The sequence below is a fragment of the Apus apus genome, chromosome 1 (genome assembly GCF_020740795.1).
Source record: "Apus apus isolate bApuApu2 chromosome 1, bApuApu2.pri.cur, whole genome shotgun sequence".
Classification (NCBI taxonomy): domain Eukaryota; kingdom Metazoa; phylum Chordata; class Aves; order Apodiformes; family Apodidae; genus Apus; species Apus apus.
Window position 1 is genome coordinate 134,341,648 of NC_067282.1, and position 20,042 is coordinate 134,361,689.

General features: G+C 45.2%; 2 protein-coding genes across 4 annotated transcripts in view; both read right to left on the minus strand.

Moving 5' to 3' along the window:
* Positions 1-4,648: 4,648 nt before the first annotated feature.
* Positions 4,649-8,544, minus strand: CCDC42 (coiled-coil domain containing 42). The gene is made up of 7 exons (XM_051618508.1): positions 8,456-8,544; positions 8,070-8,175; positions 7,848-7,952; positions 7,109-7,306; positions 6,117-6,338; positions 5,209-5,367; positions 4,649-4,747 (listed from the first exon to the last, which is right to left on the minus strand). Exons 1-7 carry the CDS (start codon positions 8,542-8,544, stop codon positions 4,649-4,651), a joined length of 978 nt encoding a protein of 325 aa, XP_051474468.1.
* A 5,158-nt stretch (positions 8,545-13,702) lies between these two features.
* The window catches only part of FBLN1 (fibulin 1), a 77,552-nt gene continuing 71,212 nt past the window's right edge, over positions 13,703-20,042 (minus strand). For all 3 annotated transcript variants that reach the window (XM_051641094.1, XM_051641068.1, XM_051641084.1), the window contains one exon: positions 13,703-14,892. In XM_051641094.1, coding sequence (XP_051497054.1) covers positions 14,753-14,892 — 140 coding nt within the window. In that variant the 3' untranslated portion in view covers positions 13,703-14,752. The remainder of the gene's footprint in view (positions 14,893-20,042) is intronic.

A 20,042-nucleotide genomic window follows, 5' to 3' on the forward strand; every position in this document is an offset into this window, starting at 1 on the left:
CCATGAGGTGGCTTCCCATGCCCCTGACTCAGTGCTCCTTGCTGTGATATCTTAGTCTGGACCCATGATGAGGAACTGGCCCTTTACTTCAGCAGTACTGGCGAAATGTGTAACAAGGGACTGAAGCTTGCAAAGACCATGGCAGGTCCCCCAAATGACCATGCAGGCCAGAAGGACAGCAGCAGATACCAGCCAGCTCTCCATTCTGCAGCACACAAACACACACACACGCCACAAACAGAGAAGCCCTCAGAAAAACATATCTGAAAGCAGAAGAGCAAAAGCATGTTTATATCTTGTGCTCACACTGCTTCTCTGGATTAGCCACATTGAGCAGTGATTTAACCTGGATCCGCTGACCCAGTGCAGTGGAGTCACAGAATGGTTTGGGTCTGAAGGCCAGGGACACCTCCCAGTAGACCAGGTTGCTTCAAGCCTCATCCAACCTGCCCTTGAACACTTCCAGGTATGGGGCACTCATTCACATATTCTGCCACAGATGCAGGAAGCTCAGCATCTCCCTGTGTGGCCTGTTGTCCTGCAGGGAGGGACAAGGTACCATCCCAAAGGGGAATAATCTCACAGAAAAGGGCTTTTGAGTCTTCTGAATTGCCTCATGCTTCACAATGTCTATTGCACCTTGAAGTGATGGAGTACATGGATTTAATTGTAAGAGATAAATTTAAAAGAGGCTGGCCATAAACTGTCCTGCACAGGTGTCCATCCTGGCATAATCTTGATGTGATACAGAGTGTGATGGCAAAATATTTGGGGTATGAAAGCACAGCATCCCTCTTGTCTGTCTGCAGTGGCCCCAGGATAGGTTTTCTTTCTGCATCTCTTTAAGATCTCCCTTCTGGGTCTGGTGGACATGTTTAAATACAATTGCTCAGATACAAGTAAACACTCAGTGACAGAAGAAAACAGAAAGATGGATGTGGGGAGTGAAAATAAGGAGAGGGAGAAGAGAATCCAATAAAGGAGAAAGAAAAAAAAAAAAGAGATGAAATAGGATAAGGTGAAAGCAAAAAAAAAAAGGGGCTCATTACAGAACAGATAGTGCATTCTTAGCCACAGCAGGAATGAAAAATCTTTCATCAGATCAATGATTTTGGAGACTTGGTGGGTGTACTTTATGTCTCTCTTGTCTAGTAGCAGCAATTTCCACACAGCCTCACACCTCCTGTGCTCACCACAGGCAGCAGGGAACAAAGACGCTCAGAAAGCAGAAGTGATGTTGGGAAGGGCTTTGGCATTCCTTGCTGTTGCAGAGCAGGGAGGACAGTTCATCGTCAGATCAGATGGGTAATTTGAGGGAAGGGCGTCCTCCACAGGCACGCGGCACCACCCTGGGAGCCCCAGCTGTGATGGGCAGAAGCTGAGGAGCAGAGAGGGCGGGCTAGGGTGCGGGTCTGCCTGCGCGCGGGTTTGAAACCTCAGCCAAACTCGGGACCTTGAGATATAAATCAGCTTCTGATCCCTCTCGCTGTTTCTCCTTAGGAGAAATGGTATTTTTTAACTCATGGCCAAGTGCATGCTGGCCAACCAGAAGTGGCTCTGGCATTTTTATCAAAACTGTGCTCGCTTCAGCCTTGGCCAAGAGAGAACATTCAAGTGCTATTTTCAAAGGCGACTGATTGCTCGTCCTTGGAATGAGCATCACTAGGAGACCTCAGCTGACATCTTGTAAGGTGCCAGTAAAAATCCCAGCTTAGGGAAGAGAAGGAGGGCTGCTTGGTTTTTTCCCTTTCAGAGAGAATGCCTTTTCCACAAATCAAAATGATTATGTTGAATAGTTCTGACTGTGTGTTAAATGTACTAAAAGCCAAAAGCGAGGAGTCAGCCAATGGGCCCAAACTTGAACTTTGCTATAGAAAACAAATACCTTTCAAATAAAAAGACATCATATCAAGGCAGTAGGTGTGCCCACAGCAGAAAAAAAAAATGCAGAATGCTGTTATATGCAGATTTTTACTTTCTCAAAAAGAAAAAAAATATTTTAAAATTAAGTAGCTCTTTTCTTTATTTTGATTCTACCAAATTCCAGCAGCCTGGTCTTAAACTCTTGGAACTACCTTGGACTCATTTTGAACCCCCAAAAATAAGCTACTCTGCTGTCCTTGGCATTGTTTCCTTATTTAGAGATGCAGTAGATCATTATGCAAAAAGTAGATAAAAAAATCCAGGTTTTCCACTGTGTGAAAACTTTTCCTGCTGTTCTTACAAATTACATCTTGACAATTAACTAGCAAAGCTGGTTAAAACAGATACTGGAGAGAAGGGGAAAATAACCAAACCATCTTCTGCATTAGCTCTTCCTTTTGTGCTGATAATACAGCACACGGATCATACCCAAAAGACAAGATAATTTTTTACATGCTTTACAATCTCATTTAGACCAAGTCAAATGCAGACAAGGCACACGCTTACTGCAAGCAAGCCAACGTCCCTCGGTCATTTGGCCATTTCTGTAGAGGAAGAGTGAGGAATCTTTCACATTCACAGAAGCTCTCTGAAGTAAATCATGGAGACGTGATGTAACAGGAATTAACTGCTGGGCAGGATGTGGAGGAATCTGTGCTCATCTGACATGCACAGCACAGACAGACCCATGCACAGACTGCTGTGGTTGTAGGTCGTGAGCCCTGGGATTTTCCACAGAGGCAGCGTCTGGAGTGCTTGGCTGTCAAGGAATACAAGGGCCCTCAGCGAGCTAGGCAAGGGTGCATCTGGCCACCAGAACTGTGCACATTGCTCATTTGTGTGTGAGCTCTCAAATGCCACAACATCTGATGCTGTGTGACAGTCACCATGGCAAACATGGTGACATCCCCACAGGACACCTTGTTTTTGATTTCATGAGGAAGCAAGCTAAAGTAGTTGCTGTTTCTTTCTTTCACAAAATCCTTGTAGTGTTATTGACAGGATGCTCAAAGCAGGTTTATGAACTAGTTATTGCCACTGTGCAAGTTGCTCTTGTCTCAGCAGCATGTACAAGCAGTTGCTCTGATGCCTCCTCTACATATGCTCCTTGCTCTTCAGTTTCTCCACTACCATCAGTTTTATTTGGCTGTAATGGCAGCTGTGAGGGTACCAAGTCCTGTCACAGCCCTGGCTGCACCAACAAGCTTGAGTTAACACAACCAACCAGTAATGGCCTTTCTTTGTAACCTTCCCCTGCATCTGCTTCCCCACACTCCTGGGGGCTCGGCCACCAGTGCTCCAGGCCAGCTCAGATGCGAGGTGGCCACGTGGCACAGAGCTGGTCACTGTGGGGAAAGCAGTGTGAGGTAGGGCTGCCAGAAGCCTCAGCTGGGGCCTGCATGCATCCATTTGGGAGCTGCACTGGGGCACTCAGACTTGGTCTTTGCTTAGCTGTGCCACACCTGTACTGTGCCCAACCATATCAGCCATGACCAACCACTGCCAGTCCTCCCCAGTGCCTTGGCACTTTCACCAGAAGCAATATGGGGTTTTCCAGGCCAGGCTTTAGTGTCCTGGATTCCTCATCTCGTTCTGTATCTTCCCTTTCTTAGTGTAAAATCATCCCCCCTCATCCTATTGCTCCATGCCCTTCTGAAAAACTCCTCCCCCACCCCTCTGTATTTGGTCTCCCAGAAGAGCACAGACAGCCAGATCCCAGGGTGCTGCTGATGTGGGGGGAGGGCTCTCAGGTCCAGCCCTGGCACAGAGCTGCTGTCTCTCAGGAGGTGACACACTCCCATGAGGCCAGTCCTGGGACTGTGCACAGAATTGCTCCATGCAAACAAAGAGAAACCCATTGGCTTCCCATTGCGAAATGGCTTTTCACTGACCTGGAAGGCTCAGCACCATCTGCCTCTCCAGGACACAGCACAGAGTGAAGCCAGGTTAACGGTGCCTGGTGCTGGGGAAGGAGGCCCAGGCATGGCAGCAGGAAGGGTATGGTACATGTTTGGGATCTGTGGGAAGTGCTTCCCATGCAAGGAACCACTGCAGACCCACAGCCCCCATGGACGGTCTTTACCAAAGGCAAGGGACCCATTGATACTTACCCCATCTCTTCTTCATTCCTCTTCTCCCCCCTCAGCATCCCCCCTAACCCTCAGCTCCTGTCCCCAAGACCATGCTCCACTCTCTCGACACGTCATCTAAATACCCCTCATTCTGGATGGCAAATGGGTTGGAAACCAACTGTTTCAAATTCTCTCATTCACCCTCAGTGTGACCCTGGGCTCCTTCATGCTGCTTCTGCTCCCAGACCAGGTATTTATTTCTTCCTTGCATGCTGCAGCCCTTGGAGCAAGTATTTGGTGGACATAGTCCTGCCTGCTTTGCTGTCACCTTAGCTCCTGCCCTTGAGGAGCAGCCCGCTCCTGCTTATCATCCTGGCTTTAATGAATGAACATCATCTAATTTTTAAAGGGATGGAGCTCCTGTTATGTTTCCAGTCCTTCCAGGAAATGGAGAGACACCTTAAAGTAGTTGGTAATTTTTAATAGTATGAAAAGAGGTCAGCCACTGCACAAGACAAAAGAGCTGTAAAGGTATGGAATTTCACTGATGTGACCCACAGTGGAGTCTACTTCAGTAGGGCCCTCTGTCCTCCTCTTGCCCTTCCCATCCTGCTGAGCCTTTTCTGACCATGTGAGTCCTGTTGACTTGTCCCTTATATCTCCGTGGTCAGAGATGCTCGCTGGCAGTTCTGCATCTCTATCCGTTTCACCTCCAAAAGGAGGTCTGTGTGGTCTTGGATGAACTGCTGAATCTAAGATAGGGAAGAGAGCTCAGAGCAGGGATTGGAAGTGGAGGCCAAAGGGAGCTTGCTGACCCTTTGGGAGGGCAAACTTTCCCAACCCAACTAAACAGAAACCCTGAAAAGGCATTTGCCTTGGTGGATCTGCACCACCAGAATGGGATTTTGTGGGTAAGTTTGAGTTCAGGGCAGGGGGGAATGAAGTCAAATCTTGGCCATGGCTTGACCAGCATCCTCTGCCCCAGCCTGCCTGGCTTCCACTCCTGCTGCCCCCATAGGGACCCACACCCTGCTCTGCCTCCTAGGATAAGACACCTTGGCCTGCTATCCTCTGCCCAATGTCCGAGAGAGAGCCCATGGGAAAAGGAAGGTGTCTGTTGAGCACCTGAATTTCTCATGGCTTTCTCCTCCCTTTGGGCAGCTAGTGGTCACCCACTTTCTGGGAAGAGAGAAGCGATCTGGCTTGGCTCTACCATGTCCAGCTGTCTGTGGCTGTCATCCCTCAGAAGCTTCAGGTTTGCTTTCAGCTGCGTGCTCACAGTCTGGAAGAGGCTGCAGATGGCCATCTTGATCATTGCCAGCAGCTGGGCTTTCTTGGCATTGGTGGTCTGGACGTCAGCCCAGTGACCCTCCTGAAAGGAGACAGGCAGCATGGAGACATGCCCCAGCAAAGATGCTGCTTCAGCACTGGAGACTATGGCTTGCAGACCTGAACTGCCACACTCATCTGCTTTGCTAGGAAGAACCTGGCCTCGCCCAGGGCTATGCTGGAGGTGTTTCCTCTTGATGTCATGGAAGCAGATCTGGAACCCCCATGGCTGCTCCTTGCAGCCATCTCTCTGCCAATCTCACTGCCAGCTCCTGCAGTCCTCCCTCTGGTGGGTCCTCCCTCCAGGCCCCATTTGCATGCCCCCAGCAGGGCCAGCTGCTGTCCTGGGAGCAGCACGTCCCACTGCCACTCTCCCAGGCCAGGTGCTTTCCAGCTTTGCAGCTTTTGTGACCAAACTCCTGGAGCCTGGAGTATCCAAGAAGGGCATTTAGCAAGGGCCCTCAGAGGGATGCAAAGGGAACAGAGGCCAGCAGAGCTGAGGGCATTTCTTCACACTCAGCACAGGCTACATATGTAGCCTTTTGACTGTGAGCTCAAGCAAGAAGTGAAAGAGCACCATGGCTTTGTGAGGCCCTGATGGAGCCTACTGTAGACCAAGTCTGTCATTCTTCATTCAACAGCCCCTTGGAGGGATGGAATTAAGCACCTCCTCCAACCACAAAAGCCGCTACTTAGGCTTGCCATGACTCCATGATTTAGGGATGAGCCTTCAGCTGGTCTTGACACAGCAAGACCGTGGGAACTTCCCCTGCCCACCCCACAGCTCCTCACCCAGAGATGGACATCACTTTGAGCCTGCTCAAAATGTAGTTGGAGCTCCTGCAGCTCCTTTTTGTAGTGCAGAATCTCCACATCTTTCTCTGCCTTGTACTGGTCCAGGAGCACGTTGCCTTGATCAGACATCTCCTTGCACTGCTGTTGAGACTGCCACAGGTCCTTCCTCATCCTCACCAGTGTCTCATAGTGCAAAAGGATCTCCTCGATGTCCTCAAACTGTAGCACAGGGCTCTTGGGGTTAGCAACCCCCCTGCCCTCCCCTCATTGCGACTGCAAGTCTCATGCTGTTTGGCACCTGCCCTGACCGAGGAAAACATCCTTGCTCCCCCCAGCTGAAAGATCTTCCCTTCATTACCAGACTGTTGCCCCAATGGATTTGTGAGCATCACCATGTTCCCTATATGATGACAACCCACTGCATTACTTCCAGAGTTGTCCCTGCCATAAGCAAGGGGAGAGATGTCACCCCTTCTCCAGGTGAGCACTGCTCGAAGAAAACACAAAGCACAACTGCCAGTGCCAGCAGCAAGTCACCCTGATGTGGGAGGGGACACCTGAGGCCACAGGAGTCAGAGACATGCATGGAGTGATGCCTGGGACTCCTTAGGAGAGGGCACAGCTTTTCAGACAATTCTCTGGGTTCCCACTCCCAGTCAGCTTTGCACGTCTCCCAAACCATCACTGGGACATGAAACATTGACACAAATGGGTCCCCATTCTCCTCAGCTCTGTGACTTTTCCCCATTCTAGCCATTTTTCTTTGGTTTCCTCAAGCCTTCACCTCCTTTTATGGTTCTCCTCCCCTAATTCTGGTCCCCTTGGCTCACCTTGCAGGGTTGCAGGGAACCTTTTCCCATCCTGCCTGAGGATTCTGGGTTTGACCAAGGGTTGTGATTTCCCTGGACTTGCCTTATCCCCACTATGTTTTACACACATATAAAGCCCTCCTCGAGGCCGTGATCTGTCTTTCTCTTGTCCAAACTCACCTCTGAGTTCTTCACCACAGCCTCAAGATATTTGTGGAAGATGTAGTACTTCTGTACTTTGTTGGAGAGTTTCTGGTGCTTAATTCTCAGGGCTTTCAGTTCCCTATTTGCTCTCAAAAGCTCTATCTCCTTTTGCAGCTTCTTCTCTCTCTCTTCAGTGGCTTTCTTCACAGCTTTTGTTTGCATCTCCTTATTTTCCTAGTGATATTTCACCCACCAACACACACACACACACACACACACAGAAAGGAAGGCAAGGGAATATAGAGCTGGGTCACTCAACAGCCCTGGGAGAAGCTGCCTTCACACAGGAGCGACCAGTACTGGAGCACCCCTGGGAGCATTTTCCCTCTCTTTTTAGCAAGGCCATCCCTCCTGCATTGACTCTTCGGTCTTGAAGACAGGAACCTGGGATGTCACTCTGATTTTCAGACCAACTGCATTCTGTTCCTGGAACACACCTGGGTATCAACAGTGGGGACAGGCTGAGACCCTTCTGGGGACATGCTTGGGGGCCCTCAGGAGATTACACCAGCCAGTCCCTCCCACACAAGCCTTATCAGGGATTTCCACATCTGTGCTAGAAAACCCCATGCCCTGCCTGTCTTGTTCCTCACACCTCCAGGCTCAAGGGAGCCTTGGGCAGATGGGGTGCCCAAGACTGACTCCCCAGATAAGGCGAGGAGGTAGTGGTATGGCTCAGGGTCACATCAGCTTAGCTAATCAGGGGTTGCTGTACCTTTAAAATCCTCTCAGATTTCTCCATGTAGCTTTTCAGTTCAGCCTTCTTGTTGTGGAGCTCCTTCCACCGGCAGGTCACCACTTCCATCCTCTCCTTGAATTCCTGGCAGCACCAGAGTGAGGGTGACATGGCTGCCTGCCCCTGGAGCTAGTCACCTGCCTGCTGCTGCCCCCCTAAACACCAACAAACCATGCCCCAGCACCCGCCCATCTTTTGCACCTCTTGCTTCTCCTCCAGAGCTTTTTGCATCAATTTGGTTTCTTTCTTCTTCTCCTGGAGGTGAACCAAACAAGACGGGGAGACCTCCTCGAGCAGTTTGAGGTTCCTGCCACAGAAGTTTTCCTCGAGGGTGCATGCTGGGTCCAGGATCTTGGGCAAGGTTTTGGATTGCTCTGCCTTGTCACCTCACCCGGGACTGTCCTCCCAGCCCTCCCCAGCAGAGCAAGAGGGTGTTAAAGGCAGGAACAGGGCTGGGGAAGGGAGGTACAAGAGGGACTGAGGAAGTGGAGATGAGGGATAAGATTTGGCCACAGTGGGGAAGGAGAGATGGAGGAGATAGGGTCATAGGATGGAGGGGATGGAGGCAGGTGGAAGAGCCCCATCACCTGATCATAGGCAGGAGGTTCTGCTTGTACACTCTGCTGAAATGGGCCTCCAGGTCCTTGTCATCCATGGTGTCCATTGCTCCAGCCATCAAGAGGGACTACAGAGCCCAGGTCCTCCTGGCGCTGCCTCTGCTCCAAATCAGCCCAGGGCTGGCCTGCAGGGGCACTGTGTGGAAGAGGTGGCAGGGCAGGGGAAACGCCCCTGGGTGCCTCTTGCCTCTGCTTTGCCAGTACCTTGGTGCCACGGCTGTGCCCGCAGCCAGCAGCTGTTGGTGGCCAGTTAGCATGTAACGGTTGCCAGAGGAAGCTGGGAGATGCTGGGACCGTTGCTTGGCAACCGAAGTAGGGCAACCACAGGATCACGGAATGTTGGGGGTTGAAAAGGACCTTAAAGGTCATTCCATAGGCAGGGACACTTTCTACTAGACTAGGTTGCTCCAAGCCCCACCCAACCTGGCCTTGAACACTTCCAGAGAAGGGGCGGCCACAACTTCTCTGGGCAACCTGTTCCAGTGTCTCATCACTTTCATTGTAAAAATTTTCCTCCTAATATCTAGTCTAAATCTCCCCTTTTTTAGTTTAAAGCCATTCCCCCTCATCCTATTACTCTATGCCCTTGTAAAAAGGTCCCTCCCCAGCTTTCTTGTAGGCCTCTTCAGGTACTGGAAGGTGCTCTGAAGTCTCCCCAGACACCCCTCTCCTTCAGGCTGAACAACCCCAACTCTCTCTTCTTTCATTTTGTCTGGTCCTTTCTCTGCTAAAAATCTGTCCTTGGATCTCTTCTGCCTTGGGCAGGGATTTCAGTGCCCAAACGTGCATCTCACAGTCACAGAGCTCATGGCCAGAGCCTGCCCCTTCTCTTGCAAACACCAGATGGAAAGACCAAGGCACATCCTCTGGGATGCCTGTTCACTGTATCACCTACAGTTCCCTCTCTGTGGTGGTCTGAGGTCTACCAGTCTCTAAATTATTCTATTTTTTTAGAATTATTCATTATTTGTTGTTTGTTTTTTCTTTTTCCACAGGACAAGGCATTTCAGCAAGCTTCATAGCCCAAAACCAGGGGTGGTATTCATGGGCAAGATGCTCTCACTTGCCCAACTATTTGCCCAGGAAAAGGCAGGTGTGGGGTGTGACAAAGCAGAACAACATCATGGCAATACCGACTGGCACTGATCAAAAGCTGATGTTGCACAGCCTGGTCAATAAATATTGCTAGGGAGCTGCAGGAAAAATGGGATCCACACAGCAATTCGCACTCCAGCTGCCGCTGTATCTCCTGGAAACATTATCTCATGCAAACTAGAGCAGGAGCTGTTTTATTTTCAGCCGAGAAAAATGTGTCAGGTTTACATTTATATATTAGGCCACAATCCCATGGGAAATTAATTTTGCCCAACAGCAGAAATTCTGTCATCGCACCCATCAATCAGTCTGGGAACGGGGATCTCCAGACCAGGGCCCTGAAGTCAGGGGAATGGCTTAAAAATAATAACCACAGTAGGATGCGGGAAACTGAGTAAATTACGAGAGCTCCTTCCCAGCTGCAAATATATTTAGAGGGCATTTCATGGCTGATATATAAATACAGAGCCAGAGGCTCCACGTGTCTTCTGCCTCCCCCATGGGGAGGAAGGGGCTCAGGGTGGGGGTTTCGTCCTCAGGCACTGGAAGTTTGGTCAGGAAGGGGGATACAGAAAAGTCATGCAGCAGTAACCCTGTAAAAGCCTTTTTATAGAATACTAAATCCAAGATGCTGAAAAGTTGCAAAAGCAATGCTAGAATCTATCATTCACAGACAGTGTTTCTAGGAGGCCATACTCTTTTTTCTTTTTTTTTTTTTTTTCTTTCTGCCACAGCTGGCACCTTCTGTTTTCTGCATCAATAACATTTTCACAAACAGACCAAAAATACAAATACTTTTTTAAAAAACAGAGGAAGCAAGATCACTTTCACTGATGAGCAGAGCATATTCTCTGTGTTCAGCGGAACTCACTTCTCCTGACACTCCTGTAAGGCATTGCCTTTATGGGGGAACTTACATACTAGCTGATACAAGGCAGCTGGTGTTGAATTGATGGCTTTGTGCCACCCTTCAGAATTAGATATCAAATAATAATTGCATTCACTTCAGTTACCAGTGTGCCTGTTTTCAACTGGCTTGAAATATGAGCTGTCATCCACATACACTTGCTAATCCAACTACAGATCATTACAAGGAGTTATTGTATTTAATCTGGAGACCGTCTCCGTTATAATTCCTTTATGCTGGCATGGATGTAAGAACACGACAGCACTGAGCCTGCTTCAGTAAGAAGTGCAGTCTGTCCCGTGTTGGTGACACTGGCATAATTCCCTCCACTCCAGAAGTCAGCCTGGGCCACACTTTTCACTCCACGCCCGCATGGCAGGAGATTTCAGCAGGGCCGCGTTGACCGCGCTGATTGATTGCACGTGTTTGGGCACCGGAGCAGTCACGAGCTGGATGGGCAAAGTGGATGCTCCAATATTTTTCACGGGCCGAATTCAGGCGCAGCGTGATTTTGTGGTTGAGACAGGAACACAATAAGGCTGCATGAGCTCCAAATATTGGACGCTTTCACAGTGCTGACAAGCAGTGCTGGAGTGTTACAGTCAGTCAGTAGTGGCATCCAAAAGTCACCGCAGGCTGTAGTTAGGACAGCTACCCTGGAAAGGCACACAGTGTTTCTCTCCAAATCCTGTAATAACTTTTGTCATCACTGCACATCATTGCATCCAGCTAACATATGTGGAACGGACTGATTTGAACACTGCCCTGAAACTTGTTTGTTCTTCATCTCTGTTGTCCTTGGCTGACGTGCCCTCCCCCTGTAAAAGGAGTAACTACAGTAGGGTTACATGCACTATGCTATTTTGTCTTCTCTATCTGCTAATAAATTACAGATCCATCAGGAAGTGATTTTTAAGCTGAAGAAGTAGAAAGTAGATCTGTCTATCAGCAAACTGATCTGAAATACTCCTGGTTCTTTCCTCTTTGACTAAGGCTATAGCCTCAATTACTCATAACAGCCTACATATGCTGAATACTTAGGCAAACTGTCTTAATCCCAGTAGAAGTAACTCTGAGGCAATTTTTCCTGCTCTAAGACTTGTCCTGGAAGCAGTCCCTGTAGCACACCAGAAGTCTTCGTGTCTATGCAGGATGCCTGATTTTTGGCAGAACAACCTGAGACCCGTTGGGAATCTGGCTAGCACCTGTGAGCCTTCAAGTGATTTTTGTCTCTCTATATTCATCTAGTGTCAAGTAAGACAGTTTATCAGGTAATTTGATCCTGTATAGTATCTGTAATTGTGTCTTGTTATTACTCATTCTTTTAATGGTGTGTGATTGTTTTTCCAAGGCACATGATATCATTCTGTGTATGACTGAGCAGATGACTCTTCAAAAGCAGACTAATGAACACTCAGCAATCTGCATTTGTTCTTGTTTTCTTCCCAATGCTCATTTACCTGTGAATCTGTTTCCCCACAATCAAATTATTTTAACTTAAATTTAATCAAACCAAAGCGAGCACAGCAAAAAAAAAAGCCCTCAAGTTGAGTGGATCTCAGTGAAAATTTCACAAGCACATTCTTCTACTTCAACAGCTTTAATGATTTGCCAATAAAAATGACAAATAGTTTTACTTTGTCCCATTTGCAACAGAAGAAGGACATGGAGCTGTTGGAGCGAGTCCAAAGGAGGGCCACAAAGATCATCAGAGGGCTGGAGCACCTCCCTGATGAGGACAGGCTGAAGGAGTTGGGTTGTTCAGCCTGGAGAAGAGAAGGCTCCAGGGAGACTCCGTAGCAGCTTTCCAGTGCCTGGAGGGGCCTACAGTAAAGCTGAGAAGGGACTTTTTACAAGGCCTTATAGTGATAGAACAAGGGGTAATGGCTTTAAACTGGAAGAGGGGAGATTTAGGTTAAACATTAGGAAGAAATTATTTACTATGAGGGTGGTGAGACACTGGAACAGGTTGCCCAGGGAGGCTGTGGATGCCCCCACCCTGGAAGTGTTCAAGGCCAGGTTGGATGGGGCTCTGAGCAACCTGGTCTAGTGGGAGGTGTCCCTGCCCATGCAGGGGGATTGGAACTAGATGATCTTTAAGGTGTCTTCCAACTCAAACCACACTATGATTCTATGAAGCTTTATTGTCACATGTTTGGTTGAGATAAGTATTTACTCTTTCCTATCACTACTGAATTATCTAGTTTTTCTATTCTGATCTAATAAAGTCCAAGACATGTCATGGTGACCATGGCACTAAGCACTCTTTAATTTTATTATACACAAAACATAAAATCATCTACTGGGTCAACCTTCTCATGTGACATCAGGACTATTTAAAAAGCTGCCTGCAATTTTCAAAGATCATTTGGAACAATGTCAGAAAAGTTCCCCAGGAAACAGTGGTAATCCTTCTATTCTATTTTTACTCACAAATGCAGACAGAAGGGGAGAGAGGTGTGTGTGTGGTGGTGCATGGTTTATCCTTTAAAGAATGAAGGTTGTAAATTAGTTTGTTCATCAGTTTTATCCTAAAATTATATTTATGCTGTCTCAGAGTTCTTTCCACTGCAACTAAGTACCACTTACAGATGAAATAAAGGATCAAATATTATAGTCTAGAAAATCAGATGGAAACAGTTATTGTATTTTTGGCACCAAGGCCACTCACTTTTCCTACACCAGCAAGAAAAATAACTTGAAAATTTAGGGAGTCTTCCACCCTCCTTTTCTTGGACTCCCTTACGGACTCTGCCATGTATGGGACTGGGATGCTCTGTGAGGGGGTGTGGGGAGAAAACTGTCAAGAGGATACCTTTCAGTCAAATTCTATTTATAAGAATATACCCTAAAATCTTTATTTAAGGAGTGAGAACGCTGCAGGCAGAGAAGCTTCCCTGCCACGGAGATTGTAATGAAGACTGTTGTTTGTACACAGTGAAGTTGTTACGGTCTTTTATTTGCAGTGGATCAGACAGGAGGGCCTTTATTAGCCTTATTCAAAGATCATTCAGGTCCGAGGAAAGATTCCCTTAAGCTTCAGGGGCTTTTGTGTAAAAGCAAGAGAAAAAAGCCTATTGCCAAGAATGACAGATGACATAGAGGCCTGTTTTGAGTGGGGAATGTGTAATATATATATGTAATTGATTTGCTTAGAGGAGATACATTTTTGTGTATTGTACAGTTGTTCTGGTAAGCAGACACTATAGCATATGTTTGAGTATGTGTGGTTTTTTTATTTCCTCATATCTTAACAAACATAACAAACTGAAACATGGAGCTATTAATTTTCTGTTCTGTAATAAAAAAGTTATGTTACTTTGATGCCCAGAAAGTACATTAAACATTCATTTATTTGTGAGAGTTTCATGGTATTATTACATATGCCTGGGTTTGGAGCAAAGGAATGTACAGTTTAATATGCTGATTTTATTTCAAATTTTGAAAAGGTATTAATAGACAGGAAATACAGCTCTGAGTTTCCCATGTATTGCTGAGCACAGATGAGAGTGGAATTTAAGCTATATGCCTTATCCTGATAAGAGGATAATTTCAGTGAGAGGTATTTGTTTAATTAGAATCAAACATAATCTTACAATAAAATAAGTACAAAAAAAGGAGTATTTTTTAATATGTGCAATAGCTTATTACTCTCTTACTATTTCTAATTCTTTTTGCAGTTCTTATTGTAGCTGTAGCTGAATGGTGCTTTTTAAATATTTAGGCTAAACTCTTCAGAAGTTATTAGCAATTCTGAGTGCCTATTCAGAGTTACCCTGCTGGGGCCCAAAAGTATCTGTCACTTTCTGACAAGCTGACTCCTTCAAGGTAGTTAATAATGAGGTGAAATTACTAATCCTTACCAAACTTCTGCCACCCAAAAATACCATATATTCATCCCAATGAACTCTGGTATCTATTTTGTTCCATAGCCTCAGTCACTCTGGTTATCCAGCCAAGGAGCAATAGTTAAAGACCTGCCTAAACATTTAGAAAAGTTTTAAATTTCACTAGGCAGCTGAGCACTTTTACACACTACTTATTTATACAGACAACTACAACATCACGCTCACTTCATTTGCTCCACCCTATGTCTAATCAATATAATAGCTTGTTATTTGTCTTAAACAATAAACCAAATATTTAGAAATAAACAAACAAAAAAACCCCCACTACTGGGTTTTACAAACAAGTATATGACATAACAGTTTGTAGTAATGATTTAGGTTGGAGTGGCTTTCTTCTCTGGGATTTTAAACACTCTCTCAGAACCAGTACTCGGAGACAAAGATGTGAACGTTGACAATGTTCCGGTGAGATACCACTCCACCCATCACGTAGTTCATCTCCAGTTTCAGGATGGCATGAAAAGGTCCCACAATGGGCCTCACCTGGCGAACTACACCTGTTGGGACAGAAATAGGTTGCTGAGATTAATAGGGGAATCAGATGGGTTTGGATGAGCTTCACCCTGCTCCATTTCAGCAAGAGTAAAAACTCTCTTTCATTTTCAGTATCAGTGATGGAAAAGTTGTTTTATCTATTGGATCCATTAAAGGCTTGCAAGAAAGTTTGCAGAATAAGAATAAATATACAACTCTGGGCAGGGTGTGGAGAAAGACCCTGAGGAGACCCATCTGATCTGATAAGGTCTTATTGGTGCCTTAACACAACGTGGTCAAACAGAAGAGCACTACAGCTTCAGACCTGCACAAAGGAAAGTCAGTGGGAGCCTTGCCATTGACTCCAAAGGCTCTGGACCAGACTGTGAACATGTACTGTCTTCACAGTTATTTCTAGGTCTAGTGTTATTAAAGGAGGAAGCTACCAAGCAGCTCTCATCTGAAAGGATGCATCCAAAAGGTCAAAATCACATGCACCCAAGGGCAGCCAGCAGGCACAGAGATTCTTGGAGAGACCCTCCTCAGACCCCTTCTGAAAGCCAGTTTATCTGACAGAATGGTTGATTCTGAAGGAAACACAGTTTAAGAAAGGATTATTTGAGACATATTCCTTCTGCATGCTGGAGGTTAGGTTTCACAAGCAGGCAGCACAGCAGTGCCTGCCTGGAGTCCCAGCCCAACTCCTGAAGCCGTCCCCTACAAATACATTGGCTTGAGATCTGATGGGAGAGATAAATGTTTGCTTATGCAGGCTGTCAGCACCTTTTTCTTAGGCAGTGATGACATTACAGTTTTGTCCTGTTTAAATACAAACTAATATCTTCAGCATGCAGCAAAATTGCTAACTTTTCACCACATTCACTTTGCTTGTCATATTCGATGAATACACTTTTCCAGCATCCTTCCCTTTACAATTTCTATGTACATACATACAAATATATTTATATATTTCTGTTTTATTTTGTTTTCTTGGCTACTCTCCTGAACCTTACCAAAAGACTGGGTTTGGCAGATGGTATTGAAAAAGAAAAGCCTTGCTAAAATTGCCCTCCCTTTAGGGTAGCATTTAAAGCATTTTGCTAACAACACCTCACGTGATTGCAGGCATTGCTTTAACTGACAACCATGGAAACACACAGCATTGGAACCACTCAGTACTGGCAAGCTGTTTAACCCACCTTGTTAGCAGCTCATGCAGTGATCACCAAGCCTCAGATGGCAAAGGTTGCTATTTCCATTTCGCAATCTTTTTATAGTGCTCCACTTATTCTTGCTCCGCTCTAGCAGAGTCTACACTAGTAGAAAAGTAGGAATTAAGCAGCTACTTTTTAATCTCTTTTTTTTTACCAGTCTAAATCCAAAGTATCTAGATGGAGCCACTCAGATTTAACATGGGGATAATTGCAGTTTGGGACTTGGTCCTGCATCATTGTAGCAGTACACACTCTCCTGTGAGTCACTCTCTAAAGGATGCTGGGAGAACAATGCTGTTCTTCATTAATTGACCTGAAAACAGAGTGTTGTGCTCTCAAATACCACCATCAGCTGGTCCTCTTTGGACCATGGCTGCAGGCTCCACAGTTGGTAAATGGATTGAGTTTAAGAAAATTCACCCAAATCCTTTCCCAACAAAATTAAATTTCAGCTAGGTTAGTATTTTTCACTAAATAAATAAAATATATATAGGATAATATTTGTCTGTTAAAACATACTAAAACAGGCTGAATCACTGCTAATAAATGAACAAAGAGATGCACCTTTCTGCTGAATCTCATATGCCAGGCAATCTCAAGCATCTGTGTTGTCTTGCCTGCAGGCACATCTATGCAAGCAAGCACTGCTACCCTCCAGTCTGATGTGCTGCTGTTGCTGTTTATGCTCTTTGGTTCATAATCTGTGACCCAAACACAGACTCAACCTACAGAAAACCCTATGTGTCAGAGGCAAGGCAGACTACTTTCCATCAGCTCACCTTTGTTTGGTTTTGCTTTTTTGTTAACTGAGAAGGGATGTTATTACACATCCCAAATCTGCTTGGGTGTCTTCATGGTTTGCTGACCTCCTTTTAGAAAACAAGGATAAGACTTTTTTTTTCTTGCACACTTTGCCCTTATTGTAAACAGGATCAGTGCCAATCCTTTCCATCTGCTGATCTGTGTAAGCAAACAGCCTTGGCTTGAGAGGAGGTAAGCTTTTGGATGTCACAGTTATTTCTGCAGTGGTAAGTCTGACTATGGCCCAGAACTTTTAAAGCCCTATAATTAATATGCTGAGCTGCTCTCTTGCTCTGTTTCTTCTTTCATGTTTCATATTTTGATTTTGTTTAACATAAAAATATGTCACCAAGCGTAGTGAAGACATTAAAGTAAATAATATATAATACTTATTTTCAAGTGAAAATAATGACAAAACCCAACAATCTTAGAGCCACTGTCACTGGATTACTGGGGCTTTGCTTATCAAAGAAGATGGGATAAATAAGACAGCTAGGTTAATATTGTTAATCTTCCTAAGCCTTTCAGCAGAATTTCTATTATTGTAATCAGATGCCACAGGTATTCCTTGGCTTGTCTATGCCTCTTTAAGATATCATTACATTTCCCTGCTTTGAAATATGTGAGACCCTCAGGCAATTCACCTCTGTGTCTGGTTTCTGCTTGTATTTTTGCATTAGGCAGCTGATTTGCTAAGAAGCTCCATTTTGAACTTAGGAGGAACGCTGCTGTTTTGTGATCACATTAACCCATTCTGGATGCCAAGCCAAGGTATCATGCATTACCATTTTGTCTCCAGAAATTCAGACTCCTGACTCTGACTTCTCTGCTAAGCTCACTGCCCAGTATGCCAAAGGAGCACTTACAAAACTCTTTAAAATACTTCTTAACAAACCTTTTTTTTTTTTTCTTCCCTTTTCCACTGCTAACCACAAAATCTGCAGCAATTACATTTGCGCTGAATCTGGGTCATTGTGTCCCTTGCACCTCTTGCTAAACACTGCATTTGCATTTTCTCTAGAGAAAGTTCCTCTAACAGGGATCTCCATGGTTTGCTAGAAAGCAGAGCAGAACCAAATAAGCTTATTTTCACACTGCCACTAGAAAAGTCTGGTTTAGGTTGGTAGAGAGTTATTAAGTTATGTTTTCTGTTCCAGAAGTGAAGGTCAGGATTTTCCACAGGGATTGATTCTTGAGTCTTGTCGAATATATAAATCTGTATCATCATAAGAACACAGCACAGACGTAAGTTGCACCCATTCCTCAAAAAGAGGGCTTTGGATAACTTAAACTTCTCAGGATCCCCACAAAATCAACCTGAGACTGTTAGTGGAACAGGCAATGAATCAGGCTGAAGGGAGAGGGGGAGAGGCAACAGGGACTGCTTATTACTGGGGAGCTGTATCTGATAACTGCTGGAGGGGGGACGTGCTGAAGTAAACCTCCTCTTGCCATACCTGCATATGCATATGCAGGCATATGTATTTGTGTATATATAAACGATCCAAACTACTGCCAAATCAAAAGCTGCTCTTCCAAATAACCTGTGGACTATGCTCAGGAAAATACAATTAACACAGTTATCAAAAATGTGATCAATTCCCTCAACTGCATTTCGAGCTTTGTGTTAAGTGACAGGCTCAAGAACTCTTTTCCTCTTCCCACCTTCCCAGCTTTTCCCCCATACCACAGGGTTACAGCTATATGGTTTTGTTCCAGTCATCACATGCCAAAGGATACTAACTCTGAGTCTACAGGTCTGATTAGAAAAAAGCTAAAAAGCTAAAGCCCATCACAAAATGTGCCCCCTTTGTCAAAAACCACAGCAAAGCTTCTCAAGAGAACATGCTATTACATGGTGAGCGATCGTGCTGTCTGTTTTCAGATGGAACTTTTGGAATGAGCTGCTTGTGACACCTACAAGAGAGAGAATTCAATGACACAAAAAACCACCTCATAATTTTTCCTTGAGCTATTTTCCTTGTGCCTTAAGTGGATGCTTGGAATATGAAATGATTAATTTGGAAAAATTCAAGTACCACAGAATGTGGTGAGAGCTGTGGAGCTGGAGCCTACACTCAGCTGAGACTCAGGTACTTTATTGAGCTTTATGTTAATTTCCAAATAATCTCAGCCTGTGTTCTCAAGCCCTACATCTGGCTGTTCCTGGGTACCTGTTTCCCCACAAAAAACACTCTGGTCCTTTCTACATCATTATCAGAGATGAATAGTCCTAGTTGCCCCAACTCAACAGAAGCTACCCCTTTTTAAGCAACAGATCTTTTGGAATCACAAAAATAGCCTTTAAATAGTCTGCTAGTCTGTGTTAGGTCATGAGTATGTATGACTACGAACAAAGGATGGTCACAGACTCTCCCCTTATGTTAGCAAACTTCTTTAATCCCATGCGGATGTTGCAGTAATGAAGTTGAGGGGTTATCATCTCAGCCTCCTGGAACCTAAAGCCACTGCATGGCTATTAAAAGAAAGTAGCCCCAAACACTGGCACACTAGAGGTAATGTGTGGTGAACAACTTTTTTGTAGGGGAAAAGCATGTTTATGAGTTTCCCTTAAGCAATACAAGAAGACCAATCTCCTCATGTTAATGCAAGATCCTGGACTATAATTTCAAGTTTGCTTTTCTCCTTAAGGCCTCTTGCTTTATACTGCTGGCCAAGATTTTCAACATGAAGAGTAAACATCTCAGATGCATCAGTGTTTCTTAAGAGCCTAGTCATAGTTTCAAAAGAGATGTTCAGGTAATTAGGAAGTTCAGGACTAGGGAAATTATCATTGTAAGTGGCTACTTTTAAAGACAAAGTTGATAGGATCATTCCAGAAATGAGTGAGAGAAAAAAATCCAGCCATGAATAAATGCTTCCTCGGATCAAACTGTAGACAACGAGTTTCAGGCTAGGCTTGAATGCCAGACTATCTCAGTTTTTAGCATGTAAATACACATCTATAGTGTGAAGCCAAAACTATATAGCCAAATCGGTTTTTGGCTCTGTAGACCTCAACTCACAGAAGTCATGTTAAGATTTATAAGGGAAAAAAATACATTTCTTATTCAGTACTCATTCCAGATATACAAAGTTCATCAATAAGGTTGAAAAATAATTAACAAACAGAAAATACATATTTTAGGCTATTTTAT

What these genes read in the sequence shown, in the direction of transcription:
- CCDC42 (XM_051618508.1), bottom strand. Translation starts at nt 8,544, where the DNA reads ATGGCTGGAGCAATGGACACCATGGATGACAAGGACCTGGAGGCCCAT. An exon ending in AATCTGAGAGGATTTTAAAG is followed by an intron (nt 7,307 to 7,847) that starts GTACAGCAACCC and finishes AAATATCACTAG; the next exon opens with GAAAATAAGGAGATGCAAAC. An exon ending in AAAGTGATGTCCATCTCTGG is followed by an intron (nt 5,368 to 6,116) that starts GTGAGGAGCTGT and finishes GTCTCCTTTCAG; the next exon opens with GAGGGTCACTGGGCTGACGT.